We start from the raw sequence: 22,404 nt of genomic DNA, 5'->3' as shown, positions 1-22,404 counted from the left end.
CTATATCTGCATCGCATGTGTATACTAGCTCATCTCTTCAATCTGCATGTCTGTTTACCCATTCCTGTGTACACGGCACATGTTGGTGTGCTACTTTCACAGCAGGGAATCGTGGATTAAAAAAAAGAGAGCATTAAGATTTTCCAACCTGGGGGTCAATTCCGTATCAGTCTTACCCAGCCAAAGGAGAATGTACATAGGAAGCAACATTTATCCTAAAAGTATAGAGGAGTCCCATTTAGTGGAACTGTTTCTCCCCCACCCCACCCCAGCTTTTTATAGCTGGAAGTCAGTTTGAACCTAAAAATCAGTTTAACTGGAATCCATCTGGTTTAATTCTCTACTGAAGTAGTGGGTAAGATTTTAATTTAAAACATCTTTTTCTTGCCTGAGTGAGTTTAAATTTACTCCCTTTTCTCATTCCTTAAATGCTTTCTAGGGCAAAATAGATTGATATTTAAAACAGAGTATTTATTATAGAAGTGGCTTGTGCACATTGTCAATTGAACCCTGGTCACTGCTACGATGCACGTGGTCCTGCTGGAACAATTTGACATTGAGTAGTGTGTTTAATTGATGGTAATGCAGAAAAAAAGTAACATACTAAAGATTTTGTGATAACTATTTTGAAAAATCCCAATTGGATGGTTTTGAAGGTTGCTTTTCTCCAGAGGGTTAGTATAACTTGCTCAGATTGCACATTGTCAGGAAATACTTATTTTTGTGCATCTATGAATCAATCCCTGCTGCTATCGAAGAAAAATAAAATAATATTCTACCCTAAAGTCTTGTTCTCTGCTTCATGTTACTTTACTGTCTGTGGCTTTCACTGACCTTAGTGTGTTGTAATCAAACCCTTTTACTTTTTACCCTCCCGGCACTTATCCTTGCAAGAGGAACAAGTGCTACACCTGCCCTTACACTTCCTCCCTCACCACCATTCAGGGCCCCAGACAGTCCTTCCAGGTGAGGTGACACTTCACCTGTGAGTCGGCTGGTGTGGTATACTGTGTCCGGTGCTCCCCGTGTGGCCTTTTATATATTGGTGAGACCCGACGCAGACTGGGAGACCGTTTTGCTGAACACCTACGCTCGGTCCGCCAGAAAAAGCAGGATCTCCCAGTGGCCACACATTTTAATTCCACGTCCCATTCCCATTCTGATATGCCTATCCATGGCCTCCTCTACTGTCAAGATGAAGCCACACTCAGGTTGGAGGAACAACATCTTATATACCGGCTGGGTAGCCTCCAACCTGATGGCATGAACGTTGACTTCTCTAACTTCCGTTAATGCCCCTCCTCCCCTTCTTGCCCCATCCCTGATATATTTAGCTATTTTCCCCCTCCTTTTTTTCTCTCTTTCTGCCCATCACTCTGCCTGTTCTCCATCTCCCTCTGGTGCTCCCCTTCCCCTTTCTTTCTCCCTAGGCCTCCCGTCCCATGATCCTTTCCCTTCCCCAGCTCTGTATCCCTTTTGCCAATCACCTTTCCGGCTCTCAGCTTCACCCCACCCCGTCCGGTCTTCTCCTATCATTTTGCATTTTCCCCCTACTTTCAAATCTCTTACTATCTTTCCTTTCAGTTAGTCCTGATGAAGGATCTTGGCCCGAAACATCGACAGCGCTTCTCCCTATAGATGCTGCCTGGCCTGCTGCGTTCCACCAGCATTTTGTGTGTGTTACTTTTTACCCTTGATGTCTTTTGTTTCTGTTACAGTCGATTGGTATGTGTTGTTTTATTTTTGTCTTCAGTCTGCTGTGCGTCTTGGATGTAGAGAAAGTGTAATGGGCTGATTAGCCCGAGCTTCTGGGCGAAGTGTGGCTGAGGGAGTTGAGGAACCAAGGTCTGAGGCTGAAAAGCAGTGTGGAACATTGGGCAGTTGCCAAACTCGCCTCTTGTCTACAAGAACGATAATGGAGCACGATTAGATCAATGACTCCCTCACCAAAAGACCAGAGTCTGTGCAGAACAGAAATAACATCTCATCCTCGCTGATAATCAACACTGGCACACCTCTAGGATGTGTGCTTAGCCCACTGCTCTACTTTCTCACTACACTAATGACTGTGTGGCTAGACGCAGCTCAAACGTTATATGTAGATTTGCTGATGACACCACTATTGGTAAAACTTCAGATGGTGACAAGGTGTCCAGGAGGGAGATCAATTAGTTGAGTAGTGTCACAGCAACAACCTTGCACTGATGTCAGTAAGACCAAATAATTGTGGACTTCAGAAAGGGTACGACGAGGGTACATAGAGGGATCAGAAATGGGAAGAATGGGCAATTTTAATTTCCTGGATGTTAAAATCTCCGAGGAGGGGTCACGTTGGGTCTTGGTATGGAGTAGATGTGTGTCCCGGGAGTTGCGCCTACCTTCACCTTTTACCTCACCCAAATAGCAGTTAATTCTACTTTTTAAGTGACTGAAGTGAGCTGTAACGGGCTGAACAAAATGACGAAGCCAGGTAAGAGTTGGAGAGGCGGCTTGAAAGTCTATTATCCCAAAACACACAGCTACAGGCTCAGGTGGATGACCTTGAAGCCCGGTCTCACCGTCAGAACATTCGCATTATCGGGATTCAGGAGAAAGCTGAAAACAATAAGCCAACGGATCTTGTAGCCACGTTGCTTCCAAAGTTGCTGGGGGAAGAACATTTCCATCAGCCGATTAAAATGGACCTTGCCCACCGGAGCTTAGCACCTGCTAAAAATGGTAGGCCAAGAACTATTATTGCGAGGCTACACCATTACCAGGTTAGAGCTGGTGCTACGGTTGTCCAGGGAGAGAGCTCCGCTGCTATATGATGGGTGTCCGGTGTTCATTTATCCGGATTTAACCTCGGCTACCATGAGGAAACATCAAGATTTTCAGCACATTAAGGAGAAATGCAAAGTTTACAATATCCCATACTGGAAAAGTATTTTTCACTGTTTCTCTGAGGCTTATGGGAAGCGGTGGGAACCACACCCGCTCATAGCCATCCTTGGAGCAACAAGCTCCCTATCTTCAGCCAATAAGTATGAAAAAGTGGCTGTATTGTTTGGAATGGTGATTGCTAAGAAGTTAATCCTGCAAGTGTGGAAAATAGACTCTGTGCTTACGTACGATCTGTGGCTGAGAGAACTGGCAAATACTTTACATTTGGAGAGACTGAGACTATGTAATGAGGACAGAGAGGACATCTTTGAAAGGATATGGGGCCCTGTATTGGACTTTCTTACCGGGTGAGGACTGAGGTTTTTTGGTGCGGTGCTCCTCTGCTGTGTATGTTTACTTTTGCCTTTATATTATTCTCCCTTTTGCTGCTCAATTTTTAATTTGATTTTGTTATGGTCGTGGTTTTTGTGGATGTGCTGCGTATTTTTTTTGTTGTTTGTAGAAAAAAAGATTAAAAAATATTTTAAAAAAGATTTTCCAACCTTTCCCCTACTTCTTAAGCATTTTTGGCCAATTATAAGACACAATATATTTTTACGTACCCCATAACTGGGTCACTTACCAGCAAAGATAGAGAGGTCCGTTGAACCCTGATGGTACTATTTTTAACAGTATTTATTGATAGAAATACACAAAAATAATATCAATGCAAACAGACAGATAATATACGTTGTCAATACTAACTCTAAAAGTGCGGGTATAATAATAATCAATAAGAAATAAGCTCTATCGTTGACTAGGGGATAATGTATTGTCCGATGGAAATATAAAAGTCACTTTAGTTCATTCAGGCTGCAGCTTTTGGTTGGAGTCAAAAGAGGGATTTTTGAAACTTGCCAGCTTTTCCTTTTTATGATGTCGATCCTTCGAAATTTCGTTGGTGTCCACTCCTTTAGCTAAGCCGTCTTCCGTGGTACGGCCACCAATCCCTGGCAAGGGAAAGGACGCACGCGGGCCCCACCGGCTATCGCTCTTAAACGCTGTCACGGGATTTCTAGCGTTTCTCCTGGTGCGTCTAAAGGGGTGTTCCCCAGACCCTCTTTTATCCTCACTCACGGGGTCTCAGATGTCAATCAGGTTGGGATGATGCAATCCCTCAGCCAGCCCACTCTGGTCATCCCCTGAGGGGCTTCATTGAATAGTATAGTACTCAATACACAATTCTGTCTGCAAGAGACAATGGCCGGTATCCGTGGCTTTGTCTTGCTGAGGGCAGGACACACATTCCAAACCCTTGAGGATTCTCTCTCATTTCCTGGGTCCCCAGACCTGAATTAATAGTGATCTTGCGATTCTCAAAAAGGAGGGGGCTACTTTGTACCCTTTGGCCCCTCAGAGTTGTGGCACATTCGTAACAATATGAGGCTGTGAGTTCACTTGTGTTTGTAGATGTTGCCAAGGATCGATTCCCACTATCATTCTTATCTATCATGATAATATCATGTCACCCTGACCCTGATATTTGTTTTCCTGCTCAGGTGCTGGAATTACTTTGCCAGCTTCTACAAACGGACTCATTCTCCGCCATCCAGCAATGGTTGCTTTGTGCGGGGCAAAGAGGTGAGGAAAACTTTGGCCTTTTGTGAATCATTTATTCAGACACCACATTCAAGTATGTGCACTACTGGAACATAGTTTTAATTAACTCATTCTGTTTTCATTACGTTGCTCACTTCCTTAACATCTTTAAAAGTTTGTTAGAAGTACAGTTTTACTCCTGTTGTATCATTGATGCTACTTATTGACTGTTTGGGACTTTTTTTAATATAACTTGCTTTTATGATGGGGGCAGTACTAACAAGGGAATAATATTATGTCAATCTCATTTTAAGGGAGTAATACTGTAGCCTGCCAATCTCATGTAAAGAGGCTTTAAAGTTCATTTGAGTTCAGTGAGGTTCTAGGGGACTGATGAGTGCTGATGTGGCACCATTGTTTTAAAAAATGTAACAAAGCCAGCCAGGAAACTACAGGCCGATGATACTAACATCTTTTGAGGGGATTTTGAGTGAGCAGACCTTTTAGCATTTGGAGAGACGAGGTCTGATTCAGCACAGTCTGTACTGTTTTGTGCTTAGGAGGTCATGTTTGTCAAACCTCTTGGAGTTCTTCAAAGAGGTAACCAAGAGGATAGATAAGGGTAGCACAGTGGCTGTTGTCCATATGGGATTTAGCGAGGTCATTGACAAGGTTGTTTACCTTACAGAACAGAAGTAATGAAGAACCTTTTTAGCCAAAGAGTGGTGAATCTGTGGAATGCTTTGCCACAGACTGTGGTGACCAAGTCTGTGGGTGTACTCAGAGTGGAAGCTGGATAGATTCCTGATTGGCCAGGGCATCGAGTAATATTGTGAGAGGGCAGGTATATGGGTTTGAATGGGATCCAGTATCAGGCATGATGAAATGGTGGAGAGGACTCAGTGGGCTGAATGGCCTAATTCTGTTCCTACGTCTTGTGGTCCTAAGGTCCCTCATGGCAGGCTAGTCTGCATGGGATCCGGAAAGAGATAGTGGGATGGAATCATAATTGGCTCAGTGGGGATAGTCAGAGCAAACACGAGGAAATCTGCAGATGCTGGAAATTCAAACAAAACACACAAAATGCTGGTGGAACACAGCAGGCCAGGCAGCATCTATAGGGAGAAGCACTGTCGACGTTTCAGGCCGAGACCCTTCGTCAGGACTTGTCAGTGCTTCTCCCTATAGATGCTGCCTGGCCTGCTGTGTTCCACCAGCAGAGTGATAGTTGGGTTGTTTTTTCCTCAGATTGGAGGCCTATGTCCAGTGGTGTGCCACAGGAGTTGGTGCTGAGACTTCTTTTGTTTGTAATTTATTAAAATAATTGGGATGTGTGTGCACGAGGCATGGTTAGTAAGTTTACGGATGACACAAAATAGGTGCTGTTTGCAGATAGTGTAGCACATTATAAAAATTGCAGGCAGATCTTGATCATCTAGGTAGGTGGGCTGAGGATCAGCAAATGGACTTCAATCCAGATAAGTGTGCAGTGTTGCATTTTGGATGATCAAATCAGGCTAGGACTTACACAGTGGTATCACAAGTAGATAAGGTGATAAAGAAGGCATTTGGTATACTAGCCTTTATCAGTCATGGCAATGAGTACAGGAGTTGGGAAGTTATGTTGCAGTTGCAGTGTCAGTGAGGTACGAGTATTGTGCATAGTTTTGATCACTTTTTTATAGGAAAGATGTTATTAAACTAGAAAGAGTGCAGAAAAGATTTAGGAGGATGTTACCTGGTCTTGGAAGCTTGAACTACAAGGAGAGGTGGTGTAGATTAGAATATAACTCTCTGGCACATAAAAAATTAAGGAGTAACCTGACAGAGGTATTTTGGATCTTGATCGGCATAGAGAGGAACAAAACACATAGAATTTTCCCCAGGGAGATGTGCTAAAAACGAGAAGGCATAGTTTTAAGACCAGAGGTAAGAGATTTAAAAGAGATATCGGGGCAGCTTCTTTATGCAAAGAGAGGTATGTATTTGAAATAAGCTGCTAGAAATAGTGATTGAGGTGGGAATATTATCAACATTTAAAAGCCATCTAGATAAGTACATGGAGAGCAGATGTTTAGAATGTTATGGCCAATTTCGGGCAGATGAGACCAGCTTGCTGAGCAACATATTCAACATGGGCCATGTGCGCTGATGGGCCAGTTTCTCTGGTAGGACTTAACACTAGAGTAACAACTCTGCCATATCAGGTCGAGGCATTAGATTCCTTTCCATTAAGTACGTTAATAAACCACTGGAAACATTTTGGTTATTTTCTGTCCCAACTATTCCACAAGACCATAAGACCATAAGACAAAGGAGCAGAAGTCGGCCATTCGACCCATCGAGTCTGCTCTGCCATTTCATCATGAGCTGATCCAATCTCCCCTTTAGTCCCATTCCCCCCACCTTTCCACCATAACCTTTGATGCCCTGACTACTCAGATACCTATCAATCTCTGCCTTAAATACACCCAGTGACCTGGCCTCCACTGCCACCTGTGGCAACAAATTCCATAGATTCACCACCCTCTGGCTAAAAAAAATTTTTCGCATCTCCGTTCTAAATGGGTGCCCTGCAATCCTCAAGTCAAGTCCTCTCGTACTAGACTCCCCCACCATGGGAAACAACTTTGCCACATCCACTCTGTCCATGCCTTTCAACATTCAAAATGTTTCTATGAGGTCCCCCCTCATTCTCCTAAACTCCAAGGAGTACAGTCCAAGAGTGGTCAAACGTTCCTCATATGTTAACCCTCTCATTCCCGGAATCATTCTAGTGAATCTTCTTTGAACCCTCTCCAACGTCAGCACATCCTTTCTTAAATAAGGAGTCCAAAACTGCACACAGTATTCCAAATGAGGTCTTACCAGTGCCTTATAGAGCCTCAACATCACATCCCTGCTCCTATACATCCCATCACATCCCTGCTCCCTGATATTCAGTTCAGTTTTATTGTTCAATTATCTGCCAAAACTGGAGTTGGATAAAAATTATGTCACAACAGATAGTAAACATGAAATTAAATAATTCAGGATTGATTACCTGGGCCGTATTAAGCCTATTAATTTCAGGGGCCTATGACCACTCTCCACTGGTGTAAGGCTTGAAAGAGTCTTATCAAAAAGCTCACAGGGAAGTTCAGGAGCTTGCCAAACATGCAAAGGAGAAAGTGGAATATCTACCCATGCCCCAAACATTGGAATTTTAAAGGGTTCACTAAAATGATAGGACTACATAAACTGTAGAACTGGATCTCACATTCTGATAAACAAGAGAAAATCTGCAGATGCTGGAACCTGATAGCATGAACGTTGATTTCTCAAACCTGTGGTAATGCTCCTCCCCCCCAACCATTCCCCATTCTCATTTCCCTTTCTCACCTTATCTTCTTATCTGCCCTTCACCTCCCTACCTCCCCCTGATGCTCCTCCCCCCTTTCCTTTTTCCATGGCCTTCTGTCCTCTCCTATCAGATCCTCCCTTCTCCAGCCCTTTATCTCTCTCAGCAATCAACTTCAAAGCTCTTTTCGTCACCCCTTCCCCCTCCCAGTTTCACCTATCACCTTGCAGTTCTCCCACCCCCCCCTACCACTTTCTTACTCTGACTCCTCATCTTTTTATCCAGTCCTGATGAAGGGTCTCAGCCCGAAATATCAACTGTACCCTTTTCCGCAGATGCTGCCTGGCCTGCTGAGTTCCTCCAGCATTTTGCGTGTCTCACATTATGATCCTGTCTTCATTTCTCTTCCCACTGATCTGAGTTAGCTTTACCGCAGCATGATTTTGGAGCCGTAATATTGTGTATGAGAGAGCAATTATTTTCATGATGTGTGCTTCTGCATAAAGCCAAAGATTCTGTGAGCAGTATTTATTTACAGAGAAAGATTTTGTACTGGGAATGGTTCAGTCAGTTCTAGGAAGTAGCTACCCTGAATACCAGCAAGGTGCTGAAAGTACAGAACTGCAAATGAAACCCCAAATAGACCACAGTCCTTCAGCCTCGCTCTCCAGAAGGTCAACCTCTACTACAAAAAGACATAAGAGGTATGAATGATAGATGATTGCATTAATCTAAGAACTCTATGTATAAACTAATTTAAAAACTGTTCAATCACATGTATTAGAGAACTATATTTTTTGTGACACTTTGGATTTAAAATGGTGGCCTGAATTACTCTAACTGAAGCATGTTAAAATTGTTCTCTTTGGTAATGAGGACATTTCATTGCAGAGTACAATCTTGTCTATTATCAGCCACTTTACCTAGAAATTCATTACTGTCTGTAGTGATAAAATCACTATATAGTCAAGAGAATGAATTTCAGAGGCATCGTACAATGGATTTTGTTACCATACAGCATGATTAGCACTATCAACTGGCAATGAATTTCTAGTCATTTCTGTTTATTTTCTCTGATGCTTTTTAATTAATTTTTAGAAAATATTTTCCATTTACCCTCATGTTTTAAGCAGTTAAACACCTGTGAGTTACTAATGGATTGAAATTATAAGTGAAATTCCTTACTCAGAGAATCTGGAACCATTTCAGAGTTATCTAAGTGATTAGCATTGATTATGTATGAGACAAATGCAACTGAAGGAAAAGAACAGCTAGTATTGATTGTGTGGAATATAAAACTGCCTACTTAATGAGTTTCTCAGTCCCATAAAAATGATACTTATTTCTAAGTGAGAAGGATAGTTGAAATCAACTCATATAGAATTGCTAGACAGTTAGCCTAACCTCAGTGGTTGGGAAAGTGCTGGAGTCCATTATTAAGGACAAGGTTTGGAGAATAATAATAAAATATGTCAATATCAGCATGGTTTCTGTGAAGGAAAATCTTGCCTGAAAAATCTATTAGAATTCTTCGAGGAAGTAGCAAGCTGGGTGGACAATGGAGAGGCAATGTATGTCATTTACTTGGATTTTCAGAAGGCATTTGATAAAGTGCCTCACACGAGGCTGCTTAACAAAATAAAATCCTGTGGTGTTACAGGAAAGATGCTGGCATGGATAGAGGAATGGCTGACAGGCAGGTGGCAGTGAGTGGAAATAAAGGAGATCTTTTCTGGTTGGTTGCCAGTAACTAGTGGTGTTCCTCAAGGGTCAGTATAGGGGCCATAACTTTTCACATTGTTTGTCAATGATTTAGATAATGGAATTGATGGTTTTGTGGCAAAGTTTGCGGATGATACAAAGATAGGTGGAGGGGTAAGTTTTGCTGAGGAAGCAATGCAATTGCAGTAAGACTTAGACAAATTGGAAGAATGAGTAAAAAATTGGCAGATGGAATGTAGAGTTGGGAAATATATGATAATGCATTTTGGTAAAAGGAACAATAATGCATACTTTTATCTAAATGGGGAGAAAATTCAAATATCAGTGGTGCAAAGGGGCTTAGGACTCCTTGTGAAAGTCTTGCAGAAGATTAATTCAAAGGTTGCGTTTGTGGTAAAGAAGGCAAAAGCAATGTTGGTATTCATTTCAAGGGGAATAGAATATAAAAGCAAGGAGATAATGCTGAAGCTATATATGACACTTGTCAGGCCACATGGAGTATTGTCAACAGTTTTGGGCCCCTTATCTCAGAAAGGATGTATTGTCATTGGAGACGCTCGGGAGGAGATTCATGAGGATGATTGCAGGAATGAAGGGGTTAACATATGAGGAGCATTTGGCACCTTTAGGCCCATACTCACTGGAATTTAGAAGAATGCGGGGGGATCTCAATGAAACCTACTGAATGTTGAAAGGACTAGATAAGGTGGATGTGGAGAGGATGTTTCCTCTGGCTGGGGGTATCTAGAGTTAGGGGGCACAGCCTCAAAATTGAGGGGCAACCTTTTAGAACGGAAGTAAGGAGGAATTATTTTTAGCAAAAGAGTAGTGGATCTGTGGGATGCTCTGCCATATTCTGCAGTGGAGGCCAAGTCTGTGGGCATATTCAAAGTGGAAGTTGATAGATTTCTGATTGGTCGGGGCATCAAGGGATATGGTGAGAGGGCAGGTGTGTGCGGTTGAATGGGATCCAAGATCGGCCATGATAAAATGGCGGAGTGGACTCTATGGACTGAATGGCCGAATTCTGCTCCCATGTCTTGTGGTCTAATGGTCTTAGATCATAATGAAGCAAGCCACTCGGTTTAAAGACAATTAGGGATGGCCAATAAAAGGTTTAATATTTTGCAGTTTAAGTATTAGTTTGTTGGTTTCTATTAAACATTGATTGTTATAAATTACTTATCCTTTTGTAACAAGTGCTGGCAAAAATGTCATCAAAATACGCACATTATTGTGGCTTCTATAGCATCCTTTGTGTTTTGCTTATTCAGGTATTATCTGAAAAAGAAGCCTGAAAATATTGAAGAAGACCAACCTGGTGAGTATCAGCTTCTTTAACTTAACACAAGGGTTTAATGATTTTGCAAGTTTAAAGAAACTGAATCTCCTTTTGTGTGCATAGTACTGTCAGTGCCCTTATATTGTGTGGTACTGTACTGCAGGTTATCATGTGCTCTGCATTTAAGTGGAAGTTTTAATACTTGGCATTTTTTTGAACTTTTACCTCTTTTTGTGTTTGGTAAAACTGATTACTATTTGATTCCATTATAAAGACTTAGTTTTGAGAGCATTTATTGGCCTGCTGAAGGAGCATGTAGCTCTCCTTTGTACTCACCCACGTACAATATTCAAATCACCGTCAGAGAGGTTTTGAACAACATAAAGGATGTAATTAACCATAGTAAAATAGGCAGATTTATTTTCCAGGCTGAACTGGATAAGGGAGAAAAAAGACAAGGTAACATAAGAGTGTGAGAAGAGGAAAATAAAGAGTGATAGTTTTATTTCAGTTTATTTGGCATTTGCCATGCTGTAAGATATCAAGTCAAGTCAAGTCACTTCTATTGTCATTTTGACCATAACTGGAGGTACAGTACATAGTAAAAATGAGACAACGTTTTTCAGGACCATGGTGTTACATGACACAGTACAAGAACTAGACTGAACTGCGTAAGAAAACAACACAGAGAAAGCTACACTAGACTACTGACCTACACAGGACTGCGTAAAGTGCAAGCATTACAATAAATAATAAATGAACAAAAAACAAAACACGCAAATACTGGAATTTTGAAATAAAAAAAACTGCTGGGAAGTCTAGTCCAGGCAAAATAATTCTGTCAGCCCACTCTGTTGTCAGTGTAATCTGAGAATTCCATCATGTTTCCTTAAAACTCTCTTGATCCACTCCCCAGGGGATTAAATCATGATGTAAAGAAAATAAATGTGACCTGAATTCAAGAGGATTGACTTCTCCTGCAACAAATGCTGGACAAAATTATTATCAAAATTTACACTTCATTGCTAATTCTAAGTCATCTTTTGCGCTTTGATTATTATCTCAAAAAGAAGCTGGTGCCACTGTTAATCAGAACTAGGAAAGTTAATATCAAATTTGCTGCAGGGTGAGGGAAAGGTTGGGGGAACAAACAGAGTGACTGTGAAAGAACAGAATAGGTGGTTAACGGAAGCAATGATTCGGAAAGCCCGCACCAACAAGCATTCAAGCTGCCTTCTTCCAGTTTTAATAGCACAGAACATTAACATATCCAATTACACGCACCCTCCCATTCCAAAAATTGCCCATTCATTCCCACGTTATTTCTGTCCATTAAACAGTCTTCATTCCACAACAGTCTGGAATATTTTACCTTAAAGTATCAGTTAATCTTGAAACAAGGTACTAATTTGTCAAGTATTGCTTGATGCTTGTTTATTATTATATCCTTTTGTGTAGTTTTGCAAACCATCATAGTTAACTTACATCCCCTGTCTTTATATTTCAATGTATTCAGATTAGACTAAATCGGACCAATTTCCGATAGATCTAAGTTATCTCCAATGCATATATTGTAATCCCTGTTCTTTTAATGCTCTTTAATTACCAGAGTCTCCACTACCCCCTATTCATAACACAATAATAAATCTGAAATAATATATTTCTTTCTCATTTTCCTGATCTAGAAAACCATCTCATGTGTTCTCCATGAATTCACTGTCTATACTCTTCATCTTCATTTACTCAGACTATATGAAGTTTACAATTATTGCATGACCTTTATTACATGCTCCTCAGATTTCCTGTTTTTTTCTGTGCCTGCAATATGACCACTCTTTGGAGTTCATTGTATGTACAACATCCATCAGTGTGGTTTGTGCCTCGTTCTATCCAACTTATTCCTCTTCTTGATTTTCTAAGCTAAGGCTCTTCCTCTCACTTGTGTTATAACATTCTGTAATATTACTTTGTTTTCTATTTTGCCTATACTTTTGAAAAGTCACTAGTCTGGAATATCTAATTCCCATCCTTCCACAGCCACAATGTTTATTACTTCATAATTATTGAATTCTATTTGTGCCATTAATTCATCTATTTTGTTGCAAATATTTTGCACATTAGATAGTGCTTTTTTCTACAGGTCCTGTATACAGGTCCTTACTGGCTTAAGAATGCCTGACTTGTCTACAGCCCTACATACAAACAAGTATTGGGGTTCCTGCAGGATGGACTTACTGGCTATTATGGGGCTGCTGGCATCTTCTGCTGGATGGGAATTCAGTTTGCAGCTGAATTTCTGACTTATAGAGTGTTTGTGTTGCAAACCATTCACAGGGGTGGAACCTGGGAAAGAATTGTACTCTTATGTTTGTCCATAATGTCCCTGTCTGAGATTCCATTTATTACCACTCATTTTGTCACACTGTGCTAATAATTGTCCAATCTCTTGAGTTTTCTGAATTTCCACTCACAGAACTCTCACTCCAAACATTTAGTTTTTAAATCTTGTTCTTCCCCGCCCCACCTCCCCTGCCATTGCAGGATATTTAACAGTTTCTCACACGGCCTTTGATAAAATTTATAGCTTGATGGTGCTTTCCCTGTCTTTCCTTTTGTCTCACAGTTCTCCACAATTACTTCTTTCTGCTAGTCATTTCAATTTAAAGATGGATTTGGTGAACTCTGTAATTCTCCATGTCCATAGGCACTTCCTTAGAATTAACTCTGCCTTGAGCCATTCCTTCAGACTGGACTGAATCCAAATCACTCCTGAATTACAAATAATCTGATCTCTGATGAATAAGTAATTAAACTCTGCAAAACTAATCACAAGTTAAGAACCATAGCTCCATTGAGAAAGAATAAGAGGATATTCTCTACACCTGGTTAGGTAAAGAACCAGTACTATCCAATTATTTCTTTTCAGGTAGGTTGGAATATGCTTAATATGTTCTCTAGTATCTCCTTTTAAAAACATTATTATATAGTGCAGTTCTCTTCTCTTGTGTCTCAGGAAATACAAATACAGAGGTTTCCAGTTAACTTGAACACATTAGGACCAGTACATTTTGGTCCAATTAAGTTGTGGTCCAAATTAGCCAAAGTATTTAAAAAGGAATATTTACATGGAAATATTTTAAAAGGAGTATAAAAAGACAAACTACCATTTAACTAAGTAGCAGATTATGCATTTAAATGAAATACAGAACAAATTAGAACACTACCAATACTACTGCAGTACTATAAGGCAGTGCATTAACTCCTAATACTTAGTGACAGAGGAAATCTTCCAGTGTACATTGTACATTCTTTTGATTGATTGTAAATGAACAAAAATCAGTGCAGACACCTAGTGCTGAAAATGGACGGCCTTCACACTATGCTTTTGACAACTGCATTCTCCAAGTCGTCATTTGCATTGTAACATTCAAGAGGATTGCTGATACTTTCAAATTCTTCATAATTCCTAGCTTGTTTAAGTAGTGAAATTGTTTCATTTTCACTCCCAGTAATTTCTAGCATCTCTAAGCCTAAATGTTTGAAACCACAGTGAACAAAACGGTTCTGAATTATCTTGCAGTTTCTTTCTTGCCAACTATCAGTGAGAAAACTACTGCTTTTTAAACAGAAGCTCATGAAATTCAGGCTATTTAAAAAAAAGTTTGCTTAAAGCAAAATGTTGTGTCTAATGGCCACATTACTGCACATGATTGACACTAGTTAGGAACTGTTCATCAATAGTCTCAGTACCAATTAAGAGACATAGCATTCCAAGGAAACGAAGGGAATGCCAGCTATTCTCTCTATTTGTTTCTGTTCTGTACAAGTTGTCCCAAATAAGTGGGTGCCCTGACGAATCAACAATCCAATTAAATGTAATCCAATTCACAGATTTTCCTGTCTGGTCTGGTTTAGTCACCAGAGCTCCTCAATGTATAAAAATAGACAAACTGGAAACATACAGCAGATCAGCCAACATCTGTGGAGAAAGAATTCACTTCTGATGAAAAGTCCTGGACCTGAATATTAACTGTTTCCTTTCCACAAATGTTGTCTGCCCTATTAATTTTTTTCCTGTCATTTTCTGAATTTATTGGCTTTTTGCTTGTACAGATCCATATGTTTTCTCTATTGGGAGGGATCAGTCCTGGTATCTGACATGCAGTGTAATCTTTCATGAAGTAGCATTTCTTACAGTATGTGTTTTTATCATCTCATTGACAGTGGGTGGTCTAACCTGCCCAATGTATCACTAGCACCAGCCCACCCACCATCATGGACATATATACAGACAGGTGCTGGAAAAGGTCCAGTAACATCATGAAGGATCCTGCCCACCTACCTACCCATGGACTTTTCCCAACAGGGAGGAGGCTATGTAGTATCTACAAAAGGGCCACCAGACTCAAAAATAGTTACTTTCCCAAAGCAGTAGGGCTGATCAACACCTCTGCACTAATCCACCTTTTCACACCCCCACCACCACTACTCTATCATTTCCTGTCAGTCACCTTATATACTGATACTCCTTATGCCTAATGTCACTTTATGGGCATATAATCAATCTATTTATTTAAGCTATCTTATGTATTTATATTTATTGTGTTTTTTAATATATTCTTTATCTTATTGTGATTTTTTTGGATAACAATTTTTTTTCTTCTTTTCACTTGTGTACTGGAAATGACATTGAATCTTGAGTCTTGACTTCTCCCAGACCAACACCCCAAATAGTGATCAACTGGGTCATTTGACAGCCCATGTATTCAGTATCCTCTCACCAGAATCCCAAAATTGTCAGACTATTCCAGGCATTGGAAGAGGTTACCAAGCGGCTGGAGAAAAATATTCAAAGTTATGCTTAAACCTTCTTTAAAAAAGAGCAACATACCCAACAATTCCCAGGAATCTCTTGACAATGATTACTCAGAGTAGAGAAAAAGCATTTGGGATGATATTGGGGCCTTGAATCGGGAAAACACGGAAGACATCAGTAAGCAACAGAAGGAGCACAATTTCACAAGCCACCTACCTGCCCGATGGCCACCTCCTGCCCCATCTGTGGAAGAATCTGGAGCCCCTATGTTGGCCTACTTAGCCATCTCAGAACTCACAAATCTGGAATGGAAACAAGCTGTCCTTCTGAGGGATTAGCTAGGAAGGACAATTCTCGATACACATCCAATATTACATAAGCCACAAACACTCAGTGGACTCTCTATTAAATACTTCCTGTACCTGATAAAATAGTCACCAAATGTATAACAAATATAAGGAGGCAAAAGAGACTGCAGATATTGGAATCTGGAGCAAGAAACAAGCTGTTGGAGGGGAGATAGTAATCATAAAGGGGCCCTCACCCCTTTATGCTGACTACCTCCCCTCTATTCTCTCAGACCAGATGAACAGTCTTAAACTGAAATGTCCACTGTTCATTTTTCCCTGCAGATGCTGTTTAACCTGTTGAATTAATTCAACAGCATGTTTTTATTATAACAAACATAAATTTATCAATTCCTAATTATTGACTAAATTTGTGCATTTTGCAAATTATTTATGATGGTGCCACTGAGTGATTCTACTGCTGAATTTGGGAAATGAACATTAGACAAAAAAGCAGAAGTGCCACCCAATTAGATCAGTGGTGATCTTGCTTGACATGTGTGGAGTAAAATGTTGCAAACTATGAAAATGTTTGACATGCATAAATTATATAATTATATCTCTCAGTTAAATAATTATAAGGAATGTTTATCCATTACTTAGATCACATAGGAAGTGCAGAAGTTCTTCTGATTCATAGAAGCAAGTCTCCTGTGACAAAAACTAGTGGAAGAGAGGAAATCTCAGAAGAATGCAAGGATCCTGAATCTAAATGAAAGTATCCAGGATAAGTAAAGCATTTGTCTTAATGACTGAAGTTTGTATAGAAACACGTCGAAAATGTAACATGAAAAGACAATATTTCAATTATATTACTGACATGTTTTAAAGAGGCAGATCCAAGTTTTCAGTTAAATTTAGCAGATTTCATTGCATAAAAGACTTTCAGGCTATTAAATGTAAAGCACAAATAAACAATTATTTCCAATGTTTCACTGATCAACATTGTGAGTTAAACTGCAATTATGCAAAGTATACATTTGATTGCCAGATATTCAATTCAAGGTTAATGGTTGTAGTTTGTATTTTATTTTTTACAAGTGTTCAGGAAATTGATCTCCATCAGTGTCTGTTAATTTAGGGCAACCAATGTTTAAATGGGTAAGTTAAATTGATATTCATTGAACAAAGTCCCACAATTTATTCTTCATTCAAATTAATTCTTTACAATACAAGTAACATAAAGATTGATTGTTGTTCAATGACAATTTGACTAGAATTTCTATTTGTCAGACATGAAAAAAATGTATATTATTGTTCACAAATTGGATATCACTTTTCCTTGTACTGAAAATGCAGTGTTCAAGTGAAGGACTTTAGGCTAGACTGATTTGAGGAAAGAAAGCAAATATAAATGCATGTTTTTTTCTTTCATGAAAATTACCCTTTGCCTACTGTATTAAAATGTAATTTTTCTACTTTCTATTAGTTATTAGTTGTAAATTAATACATTTTGATCATGCTTATACTTGTAATTCTGCAATCAATATATCGATATGTTTCTGGATGTTAATGAATATTTGTAAAACATTGTATGATTGCATTGTGTGCACTTCAAACAAGATGTTTTGAATTCATAACTTCTAAAATGATGAAAAAATGATTTCACACAGTCTATCACTGCAAAGGTTGAACTTGGCACTAATAAATGAAATGAGCACATTGGGTAAAAGTAGATTTCCCAACGTGCAATTTCTCAACTGAGGGGAAAAGCAGATTAACTCAAAGGTTAGCATAACTGGCAGTTTTCCTCAAATGTGCATTGTGGACAATAATTATGAAACCACTTTGATGGGATAAGAATTATTCTTCTTAGGTTGAGAAAAAGTGCCTTGCTAGGACAGAGAAAATACCTCTTCCTTCTGCGTTCATTTGGAATAAAGGATTATTTGATCTACTACAATTTAATAAATTCAGAAGTGATTGGAACTCCAAAGTCTTCCGCAGATTGGGCAACAGACAGTTGATGGTGCAGACAGGTGGGTAAGTTGTGAGGTGTTGTGTTTGTTCCACCACTTATACATGGTTTCTATGCTCCCAATCCCCCTGAGGAATGTTGTATTTCAAGGAGGTTTTGAGCATACATTTAATTTTTCCCTCTGTTGCTTCATAACCTCTTCCCATGATAGAGCTCAGATTAGAGTATCTATTTTGGGAGTCTGGTATCAGCCTTGCAAATGACATGGCCACTCCAGATTAGAAATGTCCTGGGGTCAATGGTCTTGGAGAGATGCTAACATTGTTTACTTATCAGTCCAATTAATTTTTCCAGTGTATTGAGATTCCTGCTGTATATAGACCAGAAATCAGAGGCATAAAAGAGAGCAGAGGTGTTATCTATTAAACCACAAGATACCATTTTCCTCAATTGTCTAAGGTAGATCTGGTGCATTAAAGGTACAGTGAATTTCATTATTGATATGTGACTTTACTGAGAGATGGTTCTTGAGATAAGGGATGCAGTCCACATTATCTAGCATCTCATTGTGAACCTCTGTTGTCAGTGGGCAGAGAGATACAGGTAAAGGACCTTGTACATGAGTATAAGTCTATCCTCTTGCATGCTTTGGTCAACAAAGTCTGGATTTTGAGCATGGACAAGTGGAGACATTGTCTGCATACCGTACCTCAACCTCTAAAATTTGGGTGACATTGATTCTGGAGTGTATGTGACTAAATTTAAAGATGTCACCCAACTGATCTCCAGCTCTCTCACCTTTTAATATTTATTAGTAATGGGACATGTTGACCAATTAAATACTTTGATTTTACTCTAGTGAACCATATTCTAAGTGCCTTAGGATATCTGGCATCTGAAGGACAATGAGCAGTGATTCAGGCCTAATTTCAACTTTGCATCCTGTCCCATCCATCAAGTTCCCCAATCAAGAATTAGTCCTGAATCAGAGACTGGAACTCTCCATCATTCTTCTCCATTCAGACTTCAGAGAGATATCCAGTGTTCTTGGCAACATGGTCAAATCCCTTAGGCCTCAGACATTTTCAGATTCTGACACAAGGTTTGGGACTCACCTTTAACCCATATTTGTATTGGCACTAGCAGCTGCAGGATATTCTTCTGGCCATGGCCACTTCTATAATACTTCCTATCAAAAACAAGCACTTTAAGTCTACGTAAGCAGAAAACCCTGGAAAATAGAAATATATTGAATGTCAAAGCCTGCAATATACAAGGAAACCCAACTTTCTAGGATTGCTGATGGAAACTCTGCCTCCCTTTCTTACCCCACTTCCATCTATGAAAAGGGAAATTACTTTACAGCTCGGCCATCCAGTGTGGAATTAGATAGCAGAACAATCTTGAGGAAAGTAGGCAATTTCAATTACTATGTGTATTAAATTTTCAAGTGTCTGCATTAAATCGAGGAAGACTATTATCATGTAAAGGAAATAATCCTTACCAGTTTTGCCTCACAATTCAGCAGGAATAACTATGAATTTGTAGATACTTTTTTCTGTTGCTCATGTGACACCTGAGTGATATTGATTATTACACCATGCTTAGCGTTATTAAAATCAGTTATTACTCCAACTAATTCTGCGCATGAGTTATCTTTATTTCTGACAAAAATAACAAGCCAAATTATTGAGCTTGCACATCATGTTCATTCTTTATTTCAACCAAGTTATGTGAGGCACGTTATAAGCAGAATGAACTTCAACAATCAAAAATATAAACTTTTCAAACCTCTTTTAGTCTGAGTTATTTTTGAAAGCAACTCAATTAATGCCACTATAATTGCAAATCCCATTGCATAGATTTATTGCATTTGTAGTAATTAATTAACACATTCTTAACTTCCAAATTTTTTTGTAAAGTGGACTGTATTAAAAAATGGCTGGGATGACTGATCCAACCAATCCTTTGAAAATTAGTGAGACTGAATCCAATCACAATCTTACATTTGGTTGACTTTGCATTCCACTGAAGTAAGTGGAGAGTAATATTGTGTGAGGTTTCTAATATCTGTTTCTCCTAGGGTGGAAACAGTCCTGTGTGTTATAGGATTTCCCATTTCTATAAGGAAAATAGGAGACCATTTGATGCAGAATGCTATCTTTCCCATTAAACCATCAGAGAACATGGAGGTGAGCCCAGGAATTCTCATGAAAGGAACAATTCCTTCTAAGAGGGAATGTTGATTCCTCACATGGTTTACACTGAAACTCTGGTTAAAGATAACCAGAAGCAACATTATGGAGGCTGTGACTGAAAAACCAAGATAACTGAAATTCCCCTAATTGACTGCTGAGCCATTTGGGCTGAGGTATTCTGGTTTCAGCCAAAGTTGGTCCAGCAATGTGGAACCTAATGAATATTGAGCCAAAGTCCTTGGCTCAGTTGATGGCAGAAACTGATGACAGCTGAATATGCCTGTCCGTGGGGTCCAGTTGATGTCAAGCCCGTATCCTTAAAGGTTGAGCCAATGTTAAGTTTGGGTTCTCGGGGTCCAGCCTCTGTCAGACCACATCCTTGAAGACAAGCTGATGCTAAGGAATGTGACTATATAATATGGGATTTTACTGCTGTACACAGGCGTTATTGGCATTTCATAGATTTACAATACTAGTGGGTATAGGTTTGTCATTGAATAACATTAACATGCAATTGCTGGTGGTTACAGGATTGTCACTATAGTACTAGGAGCATCACCAGGGGGTGTCCATGACCCTACAACACTGCGACATGGGTGGGATTGTATAGGCTCTCACTGCAATTTCAAAGAGCTCTTTTTAGAGAACTGATACAGCCACAATTTACATCACTGCTCTGCTCTCCTTCCAAATTTCAGTCTTATAGCTTGGCACAATTTCAAGAACTACAGAAGATTCCAGAAGGATCTGATGTTGCATAATACTGAGTTTTTGAGATAGGTAATGTATTCAGTTGGAGGAAATGTTTACCTTCTGAGAGAAAGGTTAGATGAGTTAATATTTTCTTTAAAAAACATGTTTTTATATATTTTTACTGAATTGCCTGAAATATTTTATTTCCAGTCTTCCTTTGAAAGTAGTAAGCTGCAATAAGCTACCAAACATCTTGCTCATGGAAACACTTTTTTATTCTCTACTTAGCAGCTTAAAAATCCTTATGGATTCTATAAAAACCTCTGGTTAACCTTCTCTGGTGTAAGAAGAACAAAAGCACGATCTTGAGTATCTTTCCACGACTTCTATAGTTGCACCATGGAGAGCATTCTGACAGGCTGCATCAATGTCTGGCAAGGAGGGGCTACTGCACAGGACTGAAAGAAGCTGCAGAAGGTTGTAAATCTAGTCAGCTCCATCTTGGGTACTAGCCTACAAAGTACCCAGGACATCTTCAAAGAGCAGTGTCTCAGAAAGGCAGCATCCATTATTAAGGACCTCCAGCACCCAGGGCATGCCCTTTTCTCACTGTTACCATCAGGTAGGAGGTACAGAAGCCTGAAGGCACACACTCAGCGATTCAAGGACAGCTTCTTCCCCTCTGCCAACCAATTCCTAAATGGACATTGTATCTTTGGGCACTACCTCACTTTTTTAATATACAGTATTTCTGTTTTTGCACACTTTTTAAAATCTATTCAATATATGAACAGTATACCATAATTCATTTATTTATTTATTATTATTTTAAAATTTATTTATTAATATTATTAGCTTTTTTTCTCTTCTATAGTATGTATTGCATTGATCTGCTGCCGCTAAGTTAACAAATTCCACATCACATGCCGATGATAATAAACCTGATTCTGATTCAGACAGAAGGTTACTCATTGTTGGTATCAATTTTGTAAACCATGTCTGCACCCTTTCCAAGTTTTATCATATTATGCACTGAACATGTTATTATGCATCTGTGGAATTGACGTGAAGATAGTAACTAACAACTCACACAAAATGCTGGTGGAACACAGCAGGCTAGGCAGCATCTATATGCAGTCACTGTTGACAGTGCTTCTCCCTATAGATGCTGCCTGGCCTGCTGCATTCCACCAGCATTTTGTGTGTGTTGTTTGAATTTCCAGCATCTGCAGATTTCCTCGTGTTTGCTCTGAAGATTAACTATTTCTCTCTTCACATCTGAACAATGAGCTTCTCCTGCATTTTGATTTTTGTTACAGATTATTGCCGCCCACAGTGTTTTATTTTTGGATGATGTATAACACCACAAAAACCTATTAAATAGCAAATTTGTGCCCTTCTTCAGCAATAATCAAATAAATTACAAATCAAAACTTTTAGAAACAATTGACTATTTTAAGCAATTTAAACAAACTAAACATTCTAAGTATATCCTTGTAGTATTTATATAACATTTTCAAAGTAAACTTAATTTGCTCATGATTGGATGATTTTTTTCCATAGATACAAAGCTAAGAAAACGGGTTTAACTAGATAGCTTTAACAAAGGCTTCCCCAACTTTTAATA

General features: G+C 39.3%; 1 protein-coding gene across 3 annotated transcripts in view; it reads left to right on the top strand.

Moving 5' to 3' along the window:
- LOC140714241 (protein TBATA-like) overlaps nucleotides 1-19,479 on the top strand; it is a 52,264-nt gene extending 32,785 nt beyond the window's left edge. For all 3 annotated transcript variants that reach the window (XM_073025279.1, XM_073025278.1, XM_073025277.1), the window contains 4 exons: nucleotides 4,422-4,503; nucleotides 8,340-8,505; nucleotides 10,798-10,844; nucleotides 16,572-19,479. In XM_073025279.1, coding sequence (XP_072881380.1) covers nucleotides 4,422-4,503; nucleotides 8,340-8,505; nucleotides 10,798-10,844; nucleotides 16,572-16,684 — 408 coding nt within the window. In that variant the 3' untranslated portion in view covers nucleotides 16,685-19,479. The remainder of the gene's footprint in view (nucleotides 1-4,421; nucleotides 4,504-8,339; nucleotides 8,506-10,797; nucleotides 10,845-16,571) is intronic.
- The last annotated feature ends 2,925 nt before the right edge of the window (nucleotides 19,480-22,404 follow it).

Source organism: Hemitrygon akajei, chromosome 21 (genome assembly GCF_048418815.1).
Source record: "Hemitrygon akajei chromosome 21, sHemAka1.3, whole genome shotgun sequence".
NCBI classification, from domain to species: domain Eukaryota; kingdom Metazoa; phylum Chordata; class Chondrichthyes; order Myliobatiformes; family Dasyatidae; genus Hemitrygon; species Hemitrygon akajei.
This window is presented reverse-complemented; position numbering and strand designations above follow the sequence as displayed.